Source organism: Vicia villosa, linkage group LG6 (assembly GCF_029867415.1).
Source record: "Vicia villosa cultivar HV-30 ecotype Madison, WI linkage group LG6, Vvil1.0, whole genome shotgun sequence".
Classification (NCBI taxonomy): domain Eukaryota; kingdom Viridiplantae; phylum Streptophyta; class Magnoliopsida; order Fabales; family Fabaceae; genus Vicia; species Vicia villosa.
In genome coordinates this window covers 139438663-139465034 of record NC_081185.1, presented here as the reverse complement: position 1 = coordinate 139465034, position 26372 = coordinate 139438663, and the positions used below count along the sequence as shown (strand labels likewise).

Here is a 26372-nt window from a genome sequence, read left to right as displayed (position 1 = left end):
GTGATAAAAAGATGAAACTATGTGAGCTAATAAAAATGGACGAAGTTATCCCTCATTAGAAAAAACTTAGTTTTGATGATGATGGTTGCATTGAAGGAGAAAAATCGAATATCTCTATATCTACCGAATTGGAAGCGATACAAGAGAGGTGTTCGAAGGCTGGTGACAACATGAAACTCCACATCAAAGAACAATTGCGGAAGATTAGATATCCCGAAACAACCGACATGAAACCACCTTCTCAACCGGTAAAGACATAAGGTGCTCCGAAGAAATTCAAGCCTACACTGAATGACAACTCGACTACACGGACTCCTTCTTACTGTGAGCACGTCGATAAACTTTTTCCCGACTCACCGACTCCTAAATCTCAAAAATCTCAAAAAGTCCAAACAAAAGAGCTCACATAAGCAAACCACCTCCGACACCTATTTCACCAAAAATTCCATTCATCGAAGAGATGTCGGTTTTTATGCACAAATACATCGAGTTGATCGTCAATGTTGAGGGGACGGAAATTGCGGTTACCGAGTCGACTCAGCTTTGCTTGGTAATGGAGAGGATAACCATACGTTTGTCCGTCATCAACTTATCCAAGAGTTGAAGACGCATAAAGACTCGTACACACGATTATATGGAGAGGAAGTTAAATTCGAAGCGGTTTACAAAGCTCTTGTTCCTTGGTTCAACGGTCACGCACCGATGTCAAAATGGATGAGATTTTCGAAAATGTGACATCTTATTGCATGTGCATATGATAGGGTGTGCATTGACTTGACGCAATACGGGTTTTCGGAAACCTTTTTCCTGCTCCACACCACACCACCTATAAATCCAAATAATCGCATCATGTGTATTGGAGGACTTGCAAAATCGAGTCATTATGTACAAGTTTACTTGAAACCGGGATGCTCCATACCACCTACGTCACCGGAATTGGCGCTTCATCATACCGCAGATGTCGAGACATGGCTGGATCTTTTTGTTGACATGATGCACAAATTCGAAAGGTTGAACAACATCGAAAAGGAATCGAATGCGGGAAAATCAAAATCGGAACCACCAATTGATTTAACCGGTGACAGTTCTTTTGATTTGTTTTGAATTTTGAAAGTGTAATATAGGCACTTTTTAACATTGCAATTATAAATTCTAATGGAAGGTTAAGTATGTGTTTATGTGTTTATATATTCTATCCTGCTACATTATTCTGTTATGCTAAAAAAAAACTAACAGAGAAAATTCTGTAGATGTATCCACGTAAGGTTCAAAATTTTCTAACTATGAATTTTTTCCGTAGATATACCTACGGAAACAAAATATCTAGGTTCTTTCCGTGGATGTACTTACGGAAGATTCAGTGACAGAAAATGGGTGGTTCATATTCATCTAGGTTTTTTATAAATTTGGGGTTTCTAATGTTGTATTTCACACAAACACAAAAATGTCTCAATATGATATCAAAATCCATTGGTATATCGCAAGTGTATCTTACTCCGACGGTAGAATACCCGGGCATACGTTCAAACTCAACTACTACACTTCGCTCGACGATATCATTGACGAAATCCACTACTGCCTACCATACGGAGACAAATGAAAGGTTGTGAAGCTCGAGTATCGTTCACCTTCAGTTGACAACGGAGGGAACTTCGTTTACAACAACTTTTAGCTCAAGAACCGAGAGGATGTTTTGGCGATGTGGCAAACGTATCACGATTTCAAAGAGAAAATTCCGCTCCAGTTTGTAGCGACCGTGCAAAGAACGGTCTAACGAATTTTAGAGATGTACAAGTGTCCACAAGACTATTGAAATGTAATATTTTATTTGCTGTTGAAATCACCAATGTAATGTCGATTTTAATCTATGAATGTTGTTTTTATCGTTGCATTGTTGATTTTGTGTTATTCTGTATTTGGTTTATTCCATATTACGCATACATAAATATTTCGTAGTTACATCTACGGAACGGTTTCATACTAAATAAAAAAAAATACTTTCAAAAATACACTTCTAAAAACAGAGGAGCAATTTCGAAAGCCCATAGTCTCTAAACACCCTAAGAGATGTAATAAGAGCTTTTCCCAAAATATCTATGTGAAGTGGGAAAAGCTCTAGACATGTTTTCTTTCAAGTGGACATCTCACTCCGAAGGTTAATTATCAGTTTGCCCTTTGTGTTCATGTAATTTACATGCAAGAAGCAGACAAGGGAATCTTCAAGTCACTTTCCCCTCAGTATTTTGCTTGCGTGCAGGCAGAGAATTCGTGATAAACATAAAATATGCTGCAAGATCCAAATGATTCTAGATATCTATGCACTGTTCCTCGTATAATCCAAAGTTTATTGCATATGCTCTTACATCACACAATATAATATGAATAATGTTATACTTACACCCCCAATCTTACACCAATACTTACACCAAACACTGTTCATCGTATTTATACGGTGAACAGTGTTTTTTAAAATAAAATAATAATATTTATAAAAAATATTTTTTATTTTTAAAATTATGGACGACACTGTTCATGTAAAGACGTGCATTAACCAACTTCATTACTGCATTAACCAAGTTTTTACACTGCATTAACCAAGTTTAGTGACTGCTAAAAATCAATTTTAATACCTGGATGTTGCATTAACCAACTTCATTACTGCATTAACCAAGTTTTTACACTGCATTAACCAAATTTGAGTAATGCTATTCTTACACCCATGAACAGTACTTTTCAGTAGTCATTAAATTTGGTTAATGCAGTGTAAAAACTTGGTTAATGCAGTAATGAAGTTGGTTAATGCAACATCCAGGTATTAAAAATAATTTTTAGCAGTCATCAAACTTGGTTAATGCAGTGTAAAAACTTGGTTAATGCAGTAATGAAGTTGGTTAATGCACGTCCTTACATGAACAGTGTCGTCCGTAATTTAAAAAAAATATATTTTTTATAAATATTATTATTTTATTTTAAAAAACAGTGTTTGGTGTAAGTATTGGTGTAAGATTGGGGGTGTAAGTATAGCATTACTCACATAATATATACATTAAATACCTCAACTTTTGTTAATTTAAAGAGATTAAGTACTATATGCACTGTTTTGTCGGTGCAAGACGATTTACATCTGTTAATTCATTATTATCATTCATTTACATTATTTTTAGGTGATTAAAATAAAGGCTAATCTTTTTTTTTTTTTAATATTAAACGCTTATGATTAACTAACTATTTAAAAATATTTTAACATTCAACGATCAATTATTAATTGACTGTATAAAATTGTGAATTGCAATTAAATTTTAATTTAAATAATATTGAAACTACTCCCTCCGTCTCATAATAAGTGTCTCATTTGCACTTTTTTCATGTCTCAAAATAAATGTCCCTTTAGAAAACCAATGCAACATTTATTATTTTTTTCCACTACTATACCCCTATTTATTAACTTTCACGTTTTTCAACTACTCTACTACCTATAAGAAATAAGGGTAATTTAGTAAATGATATTAACTTTATCATCAAAACCAACACATCCAATCATTTTCTTAAGAACCGTGCAAAACTCAAATTGGACACTTATTATGAGACGGAGGAAGTAGTACTTTTCTTCTTCTTTCAAACATGTCAATAATTGTGGGGAGAGAGTGGCATCTTTATGAACAAAAAAACAAGGTGATGTCTATATAATTGGAACACACTTCAATTCAATTCTAAACTCAAAATATATACAATACTCACTCATTTTCTAAACCATGGTTTTGCAAGAAAACATTAACGTTCCTCACTTTGCATTATTTCCCTTCATAGCACAAGGACACATAATTCCAATGATAGACATAGCTAAACTGTTAGCACAACATGGTGCCATTGTTACCATTTTCACTACACCTAAAAATGCATCACGTTTTTCTTCTGTTCTTTCTCGTGCTGTTTCTTCTGGTCTTCAAATCAATCTTCTAACACTCAATTTTCCATCCAAACAAGCTGGATTACCGGAAGGTTGCGAGAATTTCGACATGGTTGATATTTCAAATGACATGTGGAACAATTTCTTCTACGCAGTTTCTTTGCTCCAAAAACAAGCACAGGAACTGTTTGATAAATTGTCACCAAGACCGAGTTGCATTATCTCTGATTTTTGCATTCCTTGGACTTCTCAAATAGCTGAAAAACATCAAATTCCAAGGATTTCATTCCATGGTTTCTCTTGTTTCACTATCCATTGTTCATTCAAGGTTCGTTCTTCAAAAATTCTTGAAAGTGTAAATTCTGATACAGAGTATTTCTCTATTCCTGGCCTACCTGACAAAATTCAAGTCACCAAAGGGCAAATGCCAGGAGTAATAATAGAGAAACTACCCAAGGAGTTTGTTGAGAAATTACGGGAAGCTGAAATGAAATCATATGGTGAAATCATAAACACTTTTGAAGAATTAGAGAAAGAGTATGTTAATGATTACAAAAAAGTGAGAAATGATAAGGTTTGGTGTGTTGGTCCTGTTTCACTCTGCAACAAAGATGGTTTGGATAAGGCTGAAAGAGGTAACATAGCTTCAATAAGTGAACATAATTGTTTAAAGTTTCTAGATTTGCATAAACCAAAATCTGTTGTTTATGTTTGTCTTGGAAGTTTATGCAACTTAGTTTCTTCCCAACTTATTGAATTGGCTTTGGGATTGGAAGAAACAAAAATACCATTTATTTGGGCTTTTAGGGATGGAATTAATAAAACTCAAGAGTTGGAAAAGTGGATTAAGGATGGAAAGTTTGAGGAAAGGAACCAAGGGAGAGGACTCTTAATTAGAGGGTGGGCCCCACAAGTTATGATATTATCTCATCCTTCAATTGGTGGATTCTTAACCCATTGTGGTTGGAATTCAACACTAGAAGGGATAAGTGTTGGTGTTCCAATGGTAACATGGCCATTATTTGGTGACCAATTTTTGAATGAGAAGCTTGTTACTCAGCTTTTGAGAATTGGAGTGAGTCTTGGTGCTACGGTTGCAATGAATTGGGGTGAAGAAGAGAAGTTAGGTGTGATTGTGAAGAAGGAAGGTATAAAGGAGGCAATATGTAATGTGATGGATGAGGGAGATCAAGAGAGCAAAGAGAGAAGAGAAAGAGCTAGTGAGTTAAGTGAGATTGCTAAGAAAACTGTTGAAAAAGGTGGATCTTCTTATCTTAATATTACTTTGCTTATTCAAGATATCATACAACTACAATCAAACACCAAAGTTGAAACATGAAGAGTCATCTAGTTTATAATAACGTTTGTCCTTTTGATGTTATCATTTGTTTTCAATTTCTCTAATTGCATATTACAACGTCCTAACCATGAAGCTATATATGTTGAAAAATGAAAATTGTCTAATAATAACTAGCTGATAACTTCGTTGAACGAAAATTGTCTAATAATAACAATAGAATTGAAGGTTGAAGCATACATTGGAGCTTAAAAACAAAGGGTTTTCATCATTCCAAGACCAATTCCTTATCGTAATTTTGTGTACTTTTTCTTTATATCTTTTTATGAAGTAGCTAATTTACTTTTGTTTAGTTTTTAGGAGATGAACCTATGTTTGATCTGTTGAGATATATGATTTTTTTTATGTATTATTTGCTTAAAGTAGTGTTTCATGTTTTTTCAGTTACTCTTTTGTGCATTTTTATTTATGTGTTGACAGGTGCATTTATTGAACCTATGATTGTAGGGATTACTAACCATAACTATATACGCATGTTCTAGAATAATTGTTTTCCTTAGTAACTGATTTAGGAATAAACAATACTAAGTCGTGACCTTTGAATTAATGTTCTATAATTGCCTAATTTATCTTTGAACTGGCCTTTGGAATTAGGGAGTTGTGCTTAAGGTAGTGAGTTATACACCAAGGGATTGGGTACAACGACTCTTTTAGTTCGTTGTAGGCATGCGATATTAATCGAAAGCAAATAAACTCAGTCATCAACAGTGATACTTAGGGTATTTGAATAAAACATGATCATTTTTAATCTAATATTTTCTAATATTTGTTTACTTTTCCTCTTAAATCAAACCATATGCACGCCCCAAATATTACTTTTCAAAACACATTTAGATATCTATGTTAGAAAAAATATCCCAATGGAGGCAAATTATTTTACTTGTGATATTTTTAGTACACTTGTTAAATATTGATCAAGTTTTTGGTGCTGTTGCTTAGATTCGTTGAATTATTTCAACAAGGAAATTTAGGTGTTCCGAAAGTTTAATTTATTTTTAATTTTATTTTTAATTTGCTGATTTATTTTTCTTGTTAGTTTGGTTGATTTTAGAATTAATTGTTTTTAAATTCCATTTATTTTATTTTACTTTTCACTTGGTGCAATGCTACTTGGATATTTTGTGTCTGTGTATGCAAGGATCAGGAACAAAGGTATTACTATTGGATTCAAAGATAGAAAAGACAACTATATCAAATATAAAATAATTTAGAGAAGCACGAGAAGCGCATAAAAAGTGGAAGAAGAATATTTTTCAGAACCTTCATATCACAAAAGCGGGCAAGAAGAAGTCATGGAAGTTCCACCACCAAGGATGACTATGGGTGACTGTTGCAGGAGAATAGATGCAGAGCATATTTCATTAGATTTGCAACCCTCGAACCCCATTGCTTTCAACATTAAGAATAGTGTGCTTGCAGGTTTGATAGACAACCCGTTGAGTGGACGTAAAATTCGAGATCGGTGGGAGCATCTAACTCGATTTTATTAGACTTGTTTGATGTGTAAACCATAATGGATAATTAATGACCAGATCAAGTTAGGGCTATTTCGGTTTTATTTAATCGGAAGAACAAAAGATTGGTTGTAGTGTTTACTGAGTGATACGATTTAAAATTTATCATAAGGCGATTCAAAATCAATCTATGATGCATAAGAAATATTTAAGCTATTACTCATAAGGTGTTAGAATGAGTGTCGTCCCTAAAGTGAGAGTGGTGTGAAAGTTGAAGAAAAGAAAAAAGGGTGTATTAGAATTGGATGCACACATTGTTAGCTTAATTAGATGTTCTTAATAAGAAATTAGCGTGATCCACTATTGTTCCTGCAATTGCAAATGTAAGTCAAGCTCAAGTATTACTGTTTGATTTTAGTCATGGTTTTAAATTGCGGTCCGCAACTGCAATTGCGGCTGCAACATTGCTGATGCGGTAGCCTCCGCATCCGCATTGGGCCGCAATTGCAGTGTGATTTGTAATCACACATTCAACAACACTAGAATTTGCATCAAACACCTTAAGCCATGTTTCTTCACATATTTTCATCATAACTCAACATTTGAGAATTCGTAAACTCAATTTGCATGTGATTTGTAATGTAAAAATATTAACATTAAGTGTTTTTTAATGGTGTATTTCAAATATTTCCTAATTTAAATTCACGCTGCAACGGCCGCAATGCGCATCGCAACAACCGTAATGACCGCAATCGCAACACCTGCAACTGTATCTACAATCGCAACCGCAATTTAAAACCATGATTTAAGTGGGCAGGGGCATGTTAATGGAAACTCCATACCAAAAGGATTCATATAAGAAACACAATATGCAAAGAACTTGCAAAGAGGAAACCCTTATTCTACACTTAAAATCTATGTTGGAAGGATCATCCTAGTTTCAAGTGGAGTAACAACACAAGTTTGAATCCAATTCAAGATAATGCTCAAGTTCCATAAATTACCTAAGGTCCTTAAATGCAAAAACCAAGGAAACCTTCTCCATTAGAAGAAACTATGGCTCAGTTTCGAAGATGACTCAAATTAACCTCGAGACTATGAGTAAGAATCATGAAGCATCCATCAAGAGTTTGGATACACAAATTAGTCAACTATCAAGACAATTAGCATCACAAAAGACTAGGGTTTTCAAATGGGAATACTGTAGATAACTCGAAGAAAAAGAGTTGTACAACTATAGAGTTGAAAAACATGATTGTGCCTCTGATTCCTAACATAAGTGAGGAGAAAGAAAAGGTGAGGGAAAAAATAAAAATGAGGAAAGAGTTGAAAAATAGAGTGATGTAGTAGTTGAGAGAGAAGTTGAAAAAGAAAAAGAGTTAGGAAAATGTAAGAATTCGAGTGAAGAACATTTGAGGGGAATACACTTGACAAACTCATTGATATAAACTCACCATTAAAGAGAAGAAATAAATAAATCTTGAATGAACTTAGTCCCAAACTACCATACTATGTTAGGCCTCCTAATCCAAATTTGAAGAAGAACCCCTAAAAAGAGATGGAAGTGTTATGAAATAACCTTTAGGTGATTGTCAACTCTTATTTTACTAACATGCCTTAATCTCAAATTTCATAAACTTTTTTTTTGTTATGAAAATCTTTAGTACTTGATAATGCATGACCAATAAAAATAGAACCATCTAAAATATATGATGACCACATATTTTAGATTCTTTATCCACAATCTACATAACATGAAAATTTTTCAACACTCCATGTTCAACTCTAATGCAATAGCCTAGATCATCAAACATGCTGAAATAATTTTTTTTTAAACTCGAGAGAACAAAGAAATGGTGATAGAAACTTCCCATCACATTTTGATAGAGAAAATAAAAAGGAGAAATCCAAAATCGGATGCAGTTACCGTGCATAGATTATTATGGATCCTTGGATCATTGGATCAAATTCTAGACATCAATTGTTATTACTCAATACTCAATACTCACCACTCAATACTCAATACTCAATACTCAATACTCAATACTCAATACTCAATACTCAATACTGGATTAAAAACATGATCCAATGGCTTATGTAGGCTTATGCATGGTGCATAAGTAAAATCCTTATGCATATTAGCCAAAGCCTCCAAAATCTAATTAAGACCAGGGCCAAATCTAAAGTTAGTTCTTCCCAAAAAAATAAATTTCAAGAATATGAATTCCGACATGTGGGTATAAGAACAAACGGAAGTAAAAGCCACGCATTTTCTATGCCGATCTAGGCTTAGGGGCCACTAGTTCAACGCCCATTCCATGAAGCCACAATAACGGAAAAATACAGACAATAAATTAGTGAAATGCATCATAAAGAAAGCATGAATATTAGATCAAGGAAAAGTTGAGACGTGGAATAATAAAACAATTATCCCAAATAAATGGTTATAGATATTTAATCCTTATGATCCTTGTATAAAAGCTTAATAAATACCCCATATTAGGGTAGATACGACTCAAACTTTAAATGTATCTCATTTTAGTTTGTCTCTGACTTGAATGTTAAAGTGCTTACATATACACTCTTCTGTTAAACCAGAGCATCAAAGCATTAACACCTTAAAGAAAATTAAAATATCAACACATTTAGCAGAATAACCATAAAAATTGGTTTACTCTTCATGTGTGAACCAAATAGTTCTTTCCTATACCAATAACTATTATGTATTTGCACAGGAGTATGTATGTATTTTTCTTTACTTTTTTATTTGTAAGTAGACAATGGATTAGTTATGCATTTGATATGTATGTACATTATGAATTAATGCTCTTGTTAATATATTTATATATAATTCTCACTATCATATTTATTGATACTTTTTTTTTTAAAATTGGAGAGAGAGAGATTAGTTTAAATTTACACCTTTGAAGTACGAAATTATTTTCATTCAAATTACATTTTTCACACACTCTTGATGACTTGATTATTGAAGTGTTAAACTTGTAGGTTAACCCTGTCCACACCACATCACAAATTTTAAACCACCACAACCAATACATAATTTCAATTTATTGAAGTACTATGTTAGGCCTCCAGAGCATAACAATACATAATTTCAATTTAATTTTGTCTTTGCGACTCATTGCTTTAATTTTTAGGGTTAAATATGTCAGGGATCCCTATAAATATGCGACCCTGTAATTTTAGTCCCTCTAAAATTTTTCTTCGAACAATGATCCTCACAAATTTTTCAGTCCCAAACATTGATCCCCCCGTTAGTTTTCACTAACGGAGGCTGACGTGGCACGCCACGTGGAAGACAGCTTGATAAAAGTCTAAAAACGTTTACTCAGCATGGGTAAAGCATTCATGGGGTTATCAGGAAAAGAGAAGGGAGATGAAGAAATCTGAATGACCTATGTTTTTTCAATTTCCTTTGTTTTTTCCTGTGTGCCTCTGTTTGTTGTTGTGTTGTTGTGGCATCTTTATTAATGTTAACATCACCAGAAGTCGCAACCTGATTCATAAACGAGAAATTACATTTATATATTACGGTAATTTTGTGGAAATTTCAAATTTTGAATCAACAAAACATTAATCAATTGAGAAGAAGAAAATAGGAGAGGAATAGAGATACCGGAGCAGTGGATTGAGAAGAAGCGACCATTGAAAGAGAGGGGGTGTGATTGGTGACGAAGAATGGCGTGATTTGGGGGAAAAGGGAATGGCATTATGGAAATTTGGGAAAAAAATGTGGATACTCTTGTCAATGGCGTCACCATAGTCTTCATCTTGCGGAACACTACAGCAACTGCACCGAATGAGCTTTTTAATGAAAATTATGTTTTGTTAATGAAATTTTTGTTTTGTTTTATCAATTTTTGTTTTTATCTTGCAGAACACTACAACAACTACACCATAGTCTTAATTTTCTTAATGAAATTTTTGTTTTGTTTTATTTATAATGAGCTTTTTTTTTGTTGAGTGGTTGTGAGTGAGGTTGTCACCGGCAGAATTGTTGTCTGCGGCGAATGTTTGTAAGGGATGGAGAGATGAAATTTATGGGTTGTCAAACTTGTTTACAAAGTGTTTGAGAAAAGTTCATAACCAATATTTTTGTTATTTTTTTTTTGGGTTAGTTTAGCGGAGGTTTAAAACCCCCACAATTTCAAACATTTTTAAATTTTTATCAAGCTGTCTTCCACGTGGCGTGCCACGTCAGCCTCCGTTAGTGAAAACTAATGGGAGGGATCAATGTTTGGGACGGAAAAATTTGTGAGGACCATTCTTTGAAGAAAAATTTTAGAGGGACTAAAATTGTAGGGTCGCATATTTATAGAGACTAAAAACGTATTTAACCCTAATTTTTATTTTGCGAATACCTAAATTTATTAATTTTATTCATTGAAACAATACCAATATGTAAAATTAATTTATTTAAAATTGAAACATTATACTGGGGCTAATTTTATTTAGGGTTAATAGTAGTTTACCCCCTGTAATATGAGTGTGTTTTGGTTTACCCTCCATCGTTGTCCAAGGCAGATTTTGGCAACGGTTTTTTCAAAAGGTAGGGAGGGGAGAAAAGCAAAATTCGCTAACATTACAGGGAGTGAATTACTATTAACCCTTTTATTTATAAAATAAAAAAGGAAGAATACAATGTTTTTCATATAATTCAAACTATATTAATTAAATGCATTTATAACTTAAATTCATGCTTGCATTGTGGAACACACAATAGTAAAAATAGAAAACAAATTAGGACAACAAAAGGACAAGTTAATAACATATCTCTTCATGCTTCAACTTTGGTGTTTGAATGTTGTTGCAACTTGCATGATATCTTTTCAACAACTCTCTCTAACATATTATTTCTCCAACTCCTCAAAAGTGTTTGTTATTACACCATACGAATTTATTTCAGAATCATGCATTTTCTCCTCTAACTCTTTACTTTTTTGCATGATATCTTGAATGAACAAAGTAACATTAGAGTGAGAAGATCCTCCTTTTTCTACTGCCTTTTTAGCCATCTCACCAAACTCTCTTATCCTTTTCCTTCTTTCTTCACTTTCATTTGTTTCATCCATTAAACTTTCTATTCCTTTTTCAACATCTTCCTTCTTCACCAACACACTTGTTTCCTCTTCCTCACCCCATTTCATTGGGCTCTCCACTCCAATTTTCACACCAACTTTTAATATTTGCACAACTAAAGCTTCATTCAAAAACTGATCTGCAAAAAGTGGCCATGTAATCATTGGCACACCAGCACATATTGCTTCTATGGTAGAATTCCAACCACAATGTGTTAGGAATCCTCCAACTGAAGGATGTGACAATATCAACAACTGAGGAACCCAACCCTTAATTACTAAGCCTCTACCATTGATTCTTCCCTCAAATTCACTTTCCTCAATCCATTTTCCTAATTCTTCTGAATGATATCCTTCTCTTATAACCCAAATGAAAGGTCTTTTTGTTGCTTCTAATGCTAAACCAAGCTCTATCAATTGTGCTGATGTTAAATTGCATAAACTTCCAAGACATGCATAAATAACACTCCCTTGCTTCTGAGAATCAAGCCATTTCAGATGAATCCATTCATCAACTGAAACATTCTTATTATTATGACCTCTTTGAACCTTATCCAAACTATCAGTGTTACTAAGTGATACAGGACCAATACACCAAACTTTGTTATTATATACCTTTTTATAATCCTTTGCAAATGTTGGCTCTAACTCCTCAAAAGAGTTCACAATTTTCCCATAAGTACCCGTTTCAGCTTCGAGCATATCAATATTAAACTGATCCCAAGCTTCACCCTTTAATCCTACTCCTGTTTGTGCTATATTTATTACGATTTTTTCATAAACACCAGGCACATCAAAGTACTCATATTCATTATTACTTATGCTTTGTATTATATTACTAGCATATATATTATGCAGAGACAAGAGATATAAGCAACTTACTCCATTAAAAGAAATTCTCGGAACGTTGAATTTTCTAGCTATGTGGATAGTATATGGTAAACACGGATCAGAGATTATGCAACTTGGTGGCGGCGTTAACTCTTCCAATATTTTTTCAGCTTCTTGCCGTAAAAACTTTGATGAATTGAAGAAATCTGATGCTGCACCAAGTGAAGTTAGCATGTCAAGATTCTCACAGCCTTCAGGTAATCCAGACTCTTTCGAAGGAAACCGGAGTTGGATGAGATGAATATGTAAACCAGATTGAAGAAAACGTTGAAAGGTTGATGAGAAACGAAATGCATTTAGTGGAGTGGTTAGTATACTAACAATAACATTGGGATGTTGTGCTAATATTTTAGCAATATCCATCATAGGAATCATATGACCTTGTGCCATCATTGGAAACAACACAAAGTGAATCTTTTGATCTTCGGAAGCCATGGTTGAAACTTGAAACTTAGAAGGCTTATGGATTGGTATGCAAGTAAGCTATATTTATATATTAATAGGAGGAACATTGTATTCTTCCTTTCATTTTTTATAAGGTTATGTAAGCGCTTACGTATACAAAAGTTGGATTAATGGGTTAGTCAAGTGATATGTGTTATACTGGAAATAAACAATAAAGAAGGTTTGGAGAAGCCGGTGTGGTTACGTAGTATTAATTGGCCCCCACTGCATTGTTTATATCACAACAAGTTCTCCGTATACAAGGAAAACAAAAAGTGGTTCACTAATAAAAGGAAAACATAAAAAGTGAGACCATAAGTCGTCAATTTGGAATTATATTATTGTATGTTTGGATTTTTTTGTGTGGACAGATTGTATGTTTGGATTATATCATTTTAATATTAGAAAAAAAAACTTTAACAATATTCTATGAAAGTTATTTATAAGATTAATTATAATTGGACAGTGAGGGATATATTTTTAAACACTACAGGGTACCATTATTGCTCCTAAATTGTATACTCTAATAATACACACATATTAGAATTAGTGACAGGGGTTCCTTTCACATTGTCATTAGTTAAAAGAGAGATAAAATTCCTTGCTACTCAGGATGATTATGTTCACTTGCAGGGCCGACCCAAATAATTTAGAGGCTCTATTCTATTTTAAAATTAAGTCTTTAATAGATGAAACACAACAAATTAAAAAAAAAAATCGTATTTCGTTTAAATTGTAAATAAAATTAAATATAAAAAAATATAGATGATATAGAAATATTTTATAGAAATTTGACTCATCGAAGTTTAGATTTTTCGCATTTTTCTAATCTTACCATCTTCGATTTATAGAAAAGTTCATACTATTTAATGAAAAGAAATAATTCTTTGAACAATTTCGACAATATTAATAACGAAGTAATTTATTTAATAAACAACCAACAATATAAAATTACAAATTTTTAAGTCTCAAAATTACTATTTCAAATTGAAAATATTAATATTTTCAAATTTACATTTTAAAAGTTTTCATACATCTATAAAATATAATAATAAAAAAATTGATAAAATTAATTACACCATTAAATTTTAAATAAATAAAATTCATTTTATTTAGGCTGTGAGATAAAGATTTACTACAATATATTAATAAAAGTAAATGTTTTTGTAAAGAAATAGAAAATATACATAAAATGAAAGACTAAAGAATCAAACACAGGTCTTTCAACTCCAAAAACAATTTAATTACCGATCTGCTAGACAACAATATATTCATAAAATCGGAATTAAAGGTATATAATATATATGTTAAATTTATATTAAGCCCATTTTTCAAATTTGAGGCCCTAAAAATCGGAGGCCCTGTGCGGTAGCACTCTTTGCCTCCCCATAGGACCGACCCTGTTCACTTGATGCTATAGAACTTATCAATTAAAACATGAAATCTTGATGGTGCTATAATGACAGTATTCTTTTGTTAATTGGAAAACTGTTTTATGCTTCTGCGGAGATCTGTTTAACTTTATGTAGTGGCATAAGCTTCGCATCTTGTCCTATAATAGAAGAATTACTTCTCTATATTTAGATATGCTTACATTTGTGCATCTTGTCCATCCTAACCTTATTGCGATCAAACTTTTGCTATGCTACACATTTTCCGGTTGTTGAGCTTAATTTCTGAATGGTTCAATTTGATTCATATAATCAAACCCATAAGAGAAATAAAAAATGTGTCCCCAACTGATCATCAACATGTGTTTTTCATATTGTCCTGTTCTAAATAATCGTTTGACTTTTGAATTTTTTGTTTCTAATAATTATAAATTCCAATTGAATTATTTACTTGTTTTTTTTGCTAATACTATGAAAACTTTTCTTTACGTTTATAATTTTTATATATTATATACAATAATTTTACGGTTTTGAAATTTTTGTCCAGGCTTTATAATTTTTCTGGCTTCGCCACTGGTTGTAAGTGTGACATTTTTATGTCAGAATTGTTTGTAGAAGAAACTGATTTATCATGTGCCTTTTATAGTGAGATCGTAAGATTTAAGAAGATCTAGAACATTCTGTTTGGCACAAGTGTATTTGAGGACAAATGTCAAGAGATCTTTTGGAGTATGATTTAACGGATTATATGGTCCTAACAACTCTTATGATTAGGTGTACTTATAGGCCAAATCCATCTTAAGGTTTCGTAATAGTAGAATTTTCTTTGGGGATATTTGAGCAGGAGTTGGCACTTGTGGGGATAGGTATTTGTCAGATCCAATAAATCTTGGGCACTTGGTCGGCCTTGTTCAAGTATAATATAGAAATTTGACCATTGTGCGCCTCAAGGTTCTTGAGTAGTCCATCGAAAATAGATGTTGAACAATTATCTCTATTGGCTATGTGGTGTCTATGTCTCTTGGATCCCCAATGTTTAGCTCATTGACACTTTCAGGCCTCTCCAGACTCCCCAATAGAGACAATAATTCAACATCTATTTTCAATGGACTACTCAAGAACCTTGAGGTGCACAATGGTCAAATTTCTATATTATACTTGAACAAGGCCGGCCAAGTGCCCAAGATTTATTGGATATGACAAATACCTACCCCCACAAGCGCCAACTCTCGCTTAAATATCCTCACAAAAAATTCTAGTACTACGAAACCCTTCGCTCATATACAAGATTCTTATCTTTCGAACAAGAGAAATACATCGATTTGGCTTCAACCATAACCCCACTATTTTGCATTGTACTACGATCATCTTTTGATTTTATATAAAAGGTATAATAACCAATGTCGAATGTAGTCCAAGTTATGACACAAAATTTTGGCTCGTACGATAACCATTTAAGTATCTCGAATGCACTACGATCATAAGATACACTTTCATTAAAGTAATCTATGAATCTCTTGTTTTTCTCTATATCAACAACAACTTGTCACTCATTCGGGGATATATTTTCCTCAAAAGTCTTTTGTGAGTATCTATGAAAGGTTGAACTTCATCTATATTATTCAATATATAGAAATGTGCTTGAATAACTACATCCCGAGCTATTGACTTAACATTTAGACCTTGAATACCTCTTCCGTTTGTCACTACTAAAAAATTCGTTTTTAGTGACCGAAAAATTTTGGTCACTGTAGTGACCGAATTAGTCACCAAAATTTTATATTCATGAGCAGATTTTAAGAGGTCACTAAATCGGTCACAAAAATAAATCAGCCACCGATTTAGAGACCAATATTTTGTGACCGAAATTTTGGTCACTAAAGTGACCAAATTAGCCACCAAAATTTAATATTCATGAGCCAATTTTAAGTGGTCACAAAATCGGTCACAAAAAATATTTTTATATACAATTTAATTTTTATATATAAATTAGAGACCGAAATTTCGGTCACTAATATTTTTTGTTTTCTTTTTTTAATCCTCTTTATTATTTTACTATTTCCTTTCCATTTTTTTAAAGATTTTAATTCTCTTTCAAATTTAAATTTTTACTAAATTTTTTGTATTTTTATTGTTTTAACATATAATATATTTATAAAAAACTATATGTATATATGTTTAAATATAAAATATAACAATAGTTGTTAAGTGGTGTAGTGCCAAGTTGTTATTGAAATAAACGGAGCTCACAAGTTTGATTCCTAGGTATCTCAATTTTTAATTTTATTTTATGAAAAAGAACATTAAAATCGGTCTCTAAAATCAGTTACTGAATTCAGTCTCTAAATTTCGGTCACGAAATTCGTCGCAAAAGCTTAGCGACTAGCACTTTTTCAACCGAAAAGTAATGGTCGCTAAATCGGTCTCTAAATATTTTACTGACCGATTTTTAAGCTTTTTCGGTCTCTAATTCGGTCACTAAAAGCGAGTTTTCTAGTATTGTGTGTCAGTATGCCGAGACTTTAGAATTCCTATAGAATCTGCTTCCGACAAATAGTTTGTACAAAACTCAACAACTTCTTCTATGATGTATCTTTCAACAATCGAAGCTTCCGGTTGGTGATGATTCTTTTTATATCCTTTAAAGATCTTCATATATCGCTATATTGGATACATCCACGTACCTTAAAAAACTAGACCAAAAAATCTGATTTCTCTGACTAGATGAACAAGTAAGTGAACCATAATGTCAAAAAATGATGGAGGAAAATACATATCCAATTGACATAAGATTATGGCAGCCTCATCTTCAAATTCATCTAATTTTTTGAAATCAATAACTTTATTACATATGGCGTTGAAGAGTAAGCACAATATCGTTATAGTTACTCTCACATTTTTCGGTAGGATCACGCAGATAGCCACTGGCAGAAGTTGTTATATCAATACATGACAATCATGAGATTTTAAACCAATTAACTTGAGATCTTTCATTGATACAAGTTTCTTGATGTTTAATGGGTAACCTTGGGGAACTTTAATACCATACAAAAACTCGCAAAAATTTTCTTTTCCTTTTATATAGAGTGTGACATACTGGAGGCAAATAAGTTCTTTTTCCTTTCTCTATTAAAGCCAACTGTTTTCGTATACCCATCGCCTTCATCTTAAGACGGGAAGTCTTACTATCTCTAGTCTTGCCTGGAATGTTTAGAAGGGTGTCAATCAAACTATCACAGACATTCTTCTCTACGTGTATCACATCAAGACAATGCATAACATCAAGACATGACCAATATGGAAGATCAAAGAAGATATACCTCTTTTTCCATATATTTTCCTCAACTGGCCCTTTTTCATTTTCTCTCTTCCCAAAGACAACATTAATGTGTTCCCGTCTGTTCAGATATATAATTTTTTTATGTATTATTTGCTTAAAGTAGTGTTTCATGTTTCTTCAGTTATTCTTTTGTGCATTTTTATTTATGTGTTGACAGGTGCATTGATTGAACATATGATTGTAGGGATTACTAACCATAACTATATACGCCTCTTCTAGAATAATTGTTTTCCTTAGTAATTGATTTAGGAATAAACAATACTAAGTTGTGACCTTTGAATTAACGTTCTATAATTGCCAGTTTATCTTTGAACTGGCCTTTGGAATTAGGGAGTTGTCGCTTAAGGTAGTGAGTTATACACCAAGGGATTGGGTACAACGGTTCTTTTAGGTGTTGTAGGCATGCGATATTAACCGAAAGCAAATAAACTCAGTCATCAGCAGTAATACTTAGGGTATTTGAATAAAACATGATCATTTTTAATCTAATATTTTCTAATATTTGTTTACTTTTCCTCTTAAATCAAACCATATGCACGACCCAAATATTACTTTTCAAAACACATTTAGATATCTATGTTAGAAAAAAAATCCCAGTGGAGGCAAATTATTTTACTTCTTGTGATATTTTTAGTACACTTGTTAAATATTGATCAAGTTTTTGGTGCCGTTGCTTAGGATCGTTGAATTATTTCAACAAGAAAATTAAGGTGTTTCGAAAGTTTAATTTATTAATTTTATTTTTAATTTGCTGATTTATTTTTCTTGTTAGTTTGGTTGATTTTAGAATTAATCGTTTTTAAATTCCATTTATTTTATTTTACTTTTCACTTGGTGCAACGCTACTAGGGTATTTTGTGTCTGTGTATGCAAGGATCAGGATCAAAGTTATTACTGTTGGATTCAAATATAGAAAAGACAACTATATCAAACATAAAATAATTTAGAGAAGCACGAGAAGCGCATAAAAAGTGGAAGAAGAATATTTTTCAAAACCCTCATATCACAAAAGCGAGCAAGAAGAAGTCATGGAAGTTCCACCACCAGGGATGACTACTGGCGACTGTTGCAGGAGAATAGATGCAGTGCGTATTTCATTAGATTTGCAACCCTCGAACCCCATTGCTTTCAACATTAAGAATAGTGTGCTTGGAGGTTTGATAGACAACCCGTTGAGTGGAAGGAAAATTCGAGATCTGTGGGAGCATCTAATTCGATTTTATTAGACTTGTTTGATGTGTAAACCATAATGGATAACTGATGACCAGATCAAGTTAGGTCTATTTCGATTTTATTTAATCGGAAGAACAAAAGATTGGTTGTAGTGTTTACTGAGCGATACGATTCAGACATGGACAGAGTTAGAAGACAAATTTATTGAAAGATTCTTTTCCAATGCTCAGTTTGTTGAAAGAAGAACTCAAATTTAAAATTATCATAAGGCGATTCAAAATCACTCTATAATGCATAAGAAATATTTAAGCTATTACTCATAAGGTGTTAGAATGAGTGTCGTCCCTAAAGTGAGAGTGGTGTGAAAGTTGAAGAAAAGAAAAAAAAGGTGTATTAGAATTGGATGCACACATTGTTAGCTTAATCAGATGTTCTTAATAAGAAATTAGCGTGATCCACTATTGTTCCTGCAATTTCAAATGTAAGTCAAGGACAAGTATTACTGTTTGATCTTAGTCATGGTTTTAAATTATGGTCCGCAACCGCAATTGCGGCTGCAACATTGCTGATGCGGTAGCCTCCGCATCCGCATCGGGCCGCAATTGCAGTGTGATTTGTAATCACACGTTCAACAACACTAGAATTTGCATCAAACACCTTAAGCCATGTTTCTTCACATATTTTCATCATAACTCAACATTTGAGAATTCGTAAACTCCATTTGCATGTGATTTGTAATGTAAAATTATTAACATTAAGTGTTTTTTAATGGTGTATTTCAAATATTTCCTAATTTAAATTCACGCCGCAACGGCCGCAATGCGCATCGCAGCAACCGCAGTGACCGCAATCGCAACTGCATCCACAACCGCAACCGCAATTTAAAACCATGATTTTAGTGGGCAGGTGCATGTTAATGGAAACTCCATACCAAAAGGATTCATAGAAGAAACACAATATGCAAAGAACTTGCAAAGAGGAAACCCTTATTCTACACTTAAAATCTATGTTGGAAGGATCATCCTAGTTTCAAGTGGAGTAACAACACAAGTTTGAATCCAATTCAAGGTAATCCTCAAGTTCCATAAATTCCCTAGGGTCCTCAAATGCAAAAAAACAAGGAAACCTTCTCCATTAGAAGAAACTATGACTCAGTTTTGAAGATGACTCAAAGTAACTTCGAGACTATGAGTAAGAATCATGAAGCATCCATCAAGACAGTAAGAATCATGAATCATGAGTTTGGATACACAAATTGGTCAATTATCAAGACAATTAGCATCACAAAATACTATGGTTTTCAAATGGGAATACTGTAGATAACTCGAAGAATAAGAGTTGTACAACTATAGAGTTGAAAAACATGGTTGTGCCTCTGATTCCTAACATAAGTGAGGAGAAAGAAAAGGTGAGAGAAAAAATAAAAATGAGGAAAGAGTTGAAAAATAGAGTGATGTAGTAATTGAGAGAGAAGTTGAAAAAGAAAAAGAGTTAGGAAATGTAAGAATTCGAGTGAAGAACATGTGAGGGGAATACACTTGACAAACTCATTGATATAAACTCGCCCTTAAAGAGAAGAAATAAATAAATCTTGAATGAACTTAGTCCCGAACTACCATACTATTTAGGCCTCCTAATCCAAATTTGAAGAAGAAACCCTAAAAAGAGATGGAAGTGTTATGAAATAACCTTTAGGTGATTGTCAACTCTTATTTTACTAACATGTCTTAATCTCAAATTTCATAACCTTTTTTTTTGTTATGAAGATCTTTAGTAGTTGATAATGCATGACCAATAAAAATGGAACCATCTAAAATATATGATGACCGCATATTTTAGATTCTTTATCCACGATCTCAATAACATGAAAATTTTTTAACACTCCATGTTCAATTCTAATGCAATAGCCTAGATCAGCAAACATGCGTTTTAGAAATAATTTTTTTTAAACTCGAGAGAACAAAGAAATGGTGATAGAAACTTCCCATCACATTTTGATAGAGAAAATAAAAAGGAGAAATCCAAAATCTAATTAAGACCAGGGCCAAATCTAAAGTTAATTCTTCCCAGAAAAATCAGTTTCAAGAATATGAACTCTGACATGTGGGTATAAGAACAAACAGAAGTAAAAGCCACGCTATGCCGATCTAGGCTTAGGGGCCACTAGTTAGACGCCCATTCCATGAAGCCACAATAATGGAAAAATACAGACAACAAATTAGTGAAATGCATCATGAAGAAAGCATGGAGGTGGTCTTTTTGTGGAGAATATACACATTCCAATTTTTCTTTTTATGATTTCGTCAAAGATCCGCTTCGGTTCTTATCATAATGTTAATTGGTTTGTATTTTCTTGTTCTGGCCAGTGCCCCCCTTTTGTAAACAGGTTGGAGAACCCCTAGTTCTCCGGTTTATATTATCTTGTTTACTAAAAAAAATGACTATCAGATCAAGGAAAAGTTTAGACGTGGAATAATCTATCCCCTAAAACAATTGTCCCAAATAAATGGTTATAGATATTTAATCCTTATGATCCTAGTATAAAAGCTTAACAAATACCCCATATTAGGTTAGTTACGACTCAAACTTTAAATATATCTCATTTTAGCTTGTCTCTGACTTGAGTGTTAAAGTGTTTGCATATACACTCTTCCGTTAAACCACATCATTAAAGCATTAACACCTTAAAGAAAATCAAAATATCAACACATTTAGCAGAATAACGATAAAAATTGGTTTACTCTTCGTGTGTGAACCAAATAGTTCTTTCCTATACCAATAACTATTATATATTTGCACAGGAGTATGTATGTATTTTTCTTTACTTTTTTATTTGTAAGTAGACAATGGATTAGCTATGCATTTGATATGTATGTACATTATGAATTAATGCTCTTGTTAATATATTTATAAATAATTCTCACGACTTTGGCTAATATGCATAAGGATTTTACTTATGCACCATCATTAAGCCTACATAAGCCATTTGATCATGTTTTTAATCCAGTATTGAGTATTGAGTAGTGAGTATTGAGTAATATCAATTGATGTCTAGAATTTGTTCCAATGATCCAAGGGTCCATAATAATCTATGCATGGTGCATAAATTTTTATCTATGCACGGTAACTGCACCCTAATTCTCACTATAATATTTATTGATACTTTGTTTTTTTAAATTGGAGAGAGAGAGAGAGAGATTAGTTTAAATTTACACCCTTGCTGTACGAAATTATTTTCATTCAAATTCCATTTTTCACACTCTTAATGACTTGACCATTGAAATGCTAAACTTGGAGGTCACCCGTCTACACCGCATCAAAAATCTTGAACCACCACAACCAAATAAAAATCATCATCTCTAATCGCAAATCAGTTCCAGAGCATAACAATACATAATTTCAATTTTATTTTGTCTTTGTGATTCATTGCTTTAATTTTTATTTTGCGAATACCGAAACTTATTAATTTTATTTATTGAAACGATATCAATATGTAAAATTATTTAAATAATTGAAACTTTTTACTGGGGCTATTTTTATTTATATATTAATTAAATGCATTTATAACTTACATTCATGCTTGCATTGTGGAACTCACAATAGTAAAAACAGAAAACAAATTATAACAACAAAAGAACAAGTTAATAACATATCTCTTCATGCTTCAACTTTGGTGATTCAACAACTCTCTCTAACATATTCTTTCTCAAACTCCTCAAAAGTGTTTGTTATTACACCATATGAATTTATTTCAGAATCATGCATTTTCTCCTCTAACTCTTTACTTTTTTGCATGATATCTTGAATGAACAAAGTAACATTAGAGTGAGAAGATCCTCCTTTTTCTACTGCCTTTTTAGCCATCTCACCAAACTCTCTTATCGTTTTTCTTCTTTCTTCACTTTCATTTGTCTTGTCCATTAAACTTTCTATTCCTTTTTCAATATCTTCCTTCTTCACCAACACACTTGTTTCCTCTTCCTCACCCCATCTCATTGGACTCTTCACTCCAATTTTCACACCAACTTTTAATATTTGCACAACTAAAACTTCATTCAAAAATTGATCTGCAAAAAGTGGCCATGTAACCATTGGTACACCAGCACATATAGCTTCTATGGTAGAATTCCATCCACAATGTGTTAGGAATCCTCCAACTGAAGGATGTGACAATATCAACAACTGAGGAACCCAACCCTTAATTACTAAGCCTCTACCATTGATTCTTCCCTCAAATCCACTTTCCTTGATCCATCTCCCCAATTCTTCTGAATGATTTCCTTCTCTCATAACCCAAATGAAAGGTCTTTTTGTTGCTTCTAATGCTAAACCAAGCTCTATCAATTGTGCTGATGTTAAATTGCATAAACTTCCAAGACATGCATAAATAACACTCTCTTGCTTCTGAGAATCAAGCCATTTCAGATGAATCCATTCATCAACTGAAACATTCTTATTATTATGACCTCTTTGAACCCTATCCAAATTATCTGTGTTACTAAGTGATACAGGACCAATACACCAAACTTTGTCATTGTTTACCTTTTTATAATCCTTAGCAAATGCTGGCTCTAACTCCTCAAAAGAGTTCACAATTTTCCCATAAGAACCCGTTTCAGCTTCGAGCATATCAATATTAAACTGATCCCAAGCTTCACCCTTTAATCCTACTCCTGTTTGTGCTATATTTATTACGATTTTTTCAGAAATACCAGGCACATCAAAGTACTCATATTCATTATTAGTCATGCTTTGTATCATATTACTAGCATATATATTATGCAGTGACAAGAGATATAAGCAACTTACTCCAACAAAAGAAATTCTCGGAACGTTAAATTTTCTAGCTATGTGGATAGTATATGGTAAACACGTATCAGAGATTATGCAACTTGGTGGCGGCGTTAACTCTTCCAATATTTTTTCAGCTTCTTGCCGTAAAAACTTTGATGAATTGAAGAAATCTGATGCTGCACCAAGTGAAGTTAGCATGTCAAGATTCTCACACCCTTCAGGTAATCCAGACTCTTTCGAAGGAAACCGGAGTTGGATGAGATGAATATGTAAACCAGATTGAAGAAAACGTTGAAAGATTGATGAGAAACGAGATGCATTTTGTGGAGTTGTTAGTATAGTAACAATAACATTGGGATGTTGTGCTAATATTTTAGCAATATCCATCATAGGAATCATATGACCTTGTGCCATCATTGGAAACAACACAAAGTGGATCTTTTGATCTTCGGAAGCCATGGTTGAAACTTGAAACTTAGAAAGGCTTAAGGATTGGTATGTAAGTAAGCTATATTTATATATTAATAGGAGGAACATATACAAAAGTTGGATTATTTGAGATGTAAGTTTCTTTTATATCTTTGTCTATTTCATTTAACTTTCTTACTATGTAGGTAGCATCGCCGAACAAAGTTTCTATGCAAAATTGGAGTTTTTTTTTTTTTTTTATGGGCTAGTCAAGTGATATGTCTTGTACTAGACAATAAATAAGGTTTGGAGAAGCCGGTGTAGTTACCTAGTATTAATTGCCCCACTGCATTGTTTATATCGCAACAAGTTCTTCATATACAAGGAAAACAAAAAGTGATTCACTAAGAAAAGGAAAACATAAAGTGAGACCATAATTCGTCTATTTGGAATTATTGTATGTTTGGATTATACCATAAAGTGATGATCGTAAGATTTAAGAGGATCTAGAACATTCCGTTTGGCACAACTCTATTTGAGTACAAATGTGAAGAGATCTTTTGGAGTATGATTTTACGGCTCATATGATCCCAACAAATCTTATGATTAGGTGTACTTATAGGCCAAATCAATCTTAAGGTTTCGTAATACTAGAATTTTCTCTATGGATATTTGAGCGAGAGTTGGCGTTTGTGGGGCTAGGTATCTGTCGGATCCAATAGATCTTGGGCACTTGGTCGGCCTTGTTCAAGTATAATATAGAAATGTGACTATTATGCGCCTCAAGGCTCTTAGTAGTCCATTGAAAATAGATGTTAAACAATTGTCTCTAATGAAGAGTCTGGAGAGCGTCGAAAGTGTCAATGGACTAATTGTCCAAATTTCAAGAGACCTTGAAAACACATATTCACCTTAAAGCTTTAAGGTTTTGAATGAATATGTGGTGTCTATGACTCTTGGATCCCCAATGTTTAGCCCATTGATACTTTCAGGCCTCCCTCCCCAGACTTCGCAACAAGCAATATTAGAGCCTAGTTGGCTCTGTCGGGGAGCGGAAGTGGATCCTAGTGTAAATCAAGGCCCAGTTGGACTTCAAGTATGAATAGTTAAGTCCCACATCGACACGGAATGGAGGAAATATTGTGTTTAGAAGAGAGGTGACTCATATCCTCATTGACTTAAGATTTCAGGTGGATATGTGGCGTCAAGATATCTTGGATCCTCAATGTTTGACCCATTAACACTTCCAACATTCCCCAGACTTCTCTAAACGTCTCTTAGGACTGTTGAGTATATATGATAGTTTGGATACTTGGGCCACTACTAGGTGTTAGACGTTGTTTAGAGACATGTTGATTAGGCATTGACCTCTGATTATGGCCTTTTATCAATGTACTTTGAGTGGGGTCATTATCTATGATAGCGAGTGAGATTGTGATCTTGACAAGACCCTTTGTATAAAGCTTCAAATTCAATAATGGTTTAGTCTCCAATTTAGGACCCGTCTATATAGAAAACATACAATTTCTACTTGATTTATGAAACGCACATTAACAAACATGCACTGACTATAGAGTTGTACATATACTAACTCTACCACTATACCCAATTCCTTAGTGTATAGCTTTCTAATCTAAGTGTTAACTCCCCAAACCCTCAAGTCAATTATCTTGTCAGATTAGGCAACAGAACATGTTAATCTTTTAGTCATAATTCTCAATCATACTATCCCTAGTCAATTAGAAAATTCAATAATTAAAGTAGTTCAGATAGATAGCCTTAGGGTCATTAGTCACCTTTTATCAATAGCGATTCGAATTCTATAACAATCAAAAAGAAATGTGCATAATCAATAATTGAATAATAACAATAAGTCAAAACAATAACATTAACATCATCTGATCACATGTCTCAGTCAAGTAAAAATAGGTTCATCATCAAATTTGACACAACCTAGAGGAATCTAGCTACTCATGCTGAAATTAATCAATACATATAGCTTATATGAGAAGAATATCAAAAATCACTTAAGAAGGAGGAAGAAATCATTTGGAATGTTCTAAGTTTTCTTCCACTTTCTCTGCACTCTTTGTTTTCAAGTTGAGGATCTTTAT

General features: G+C 33.1%; 2 protein-coding genes and 1 pseudogene across 2 annotated transcripts; 1 reads left to right on the top strand and 2 right to left on the bottom strand.

The window, feature by feature from the left end:
* Positions 1-3651: 3651 nt before the first annotated feature.
* LOC131610215 (UDP-glycosyltransferase 73C25-like) lies at positions 3652-5595 on the top strand. Its single transcript, XM_058882106.1, has one exon. The coding sequence runs from the start codon at positions 3753-3755 to the stop codon at positions 5244-5246; it is 1494 nt and encodes a 497-aa protein (XP_058738089.1). The 5' UTR covers positions 3652-3752; the 3' UTR covers positions 5247-5595.
* A 5788-nt stretch (positions 5596-11383) lies between these two features.
* Positions 11384-13189, bottom strand: LOC131610214 (UDP-glycosyltransferase 73C1-like). Its single transcript, XM_058882105.1, has one exon. The coding sequence runs from the start codon at positions 13141-13143 to the stop codon at positions 11590-11592; it is 1554 nt and encodes a 517-aa protein (XP_058738088.1). The 5' UTR covers positions 13144-13189; the 3' UTR covers positions 11384-11589.
* A 9550-nt stretch (positions 13190-22739) lies between these two features.
* On the bottom strand, positions 22740-24325 carry LOC131612543 (UDP-glycosyltransferase 73C1-like; annotated as a pseudogene).
* Between the last annotated feature and the right edge of the window lie 2047 nt (positions 24326-26372).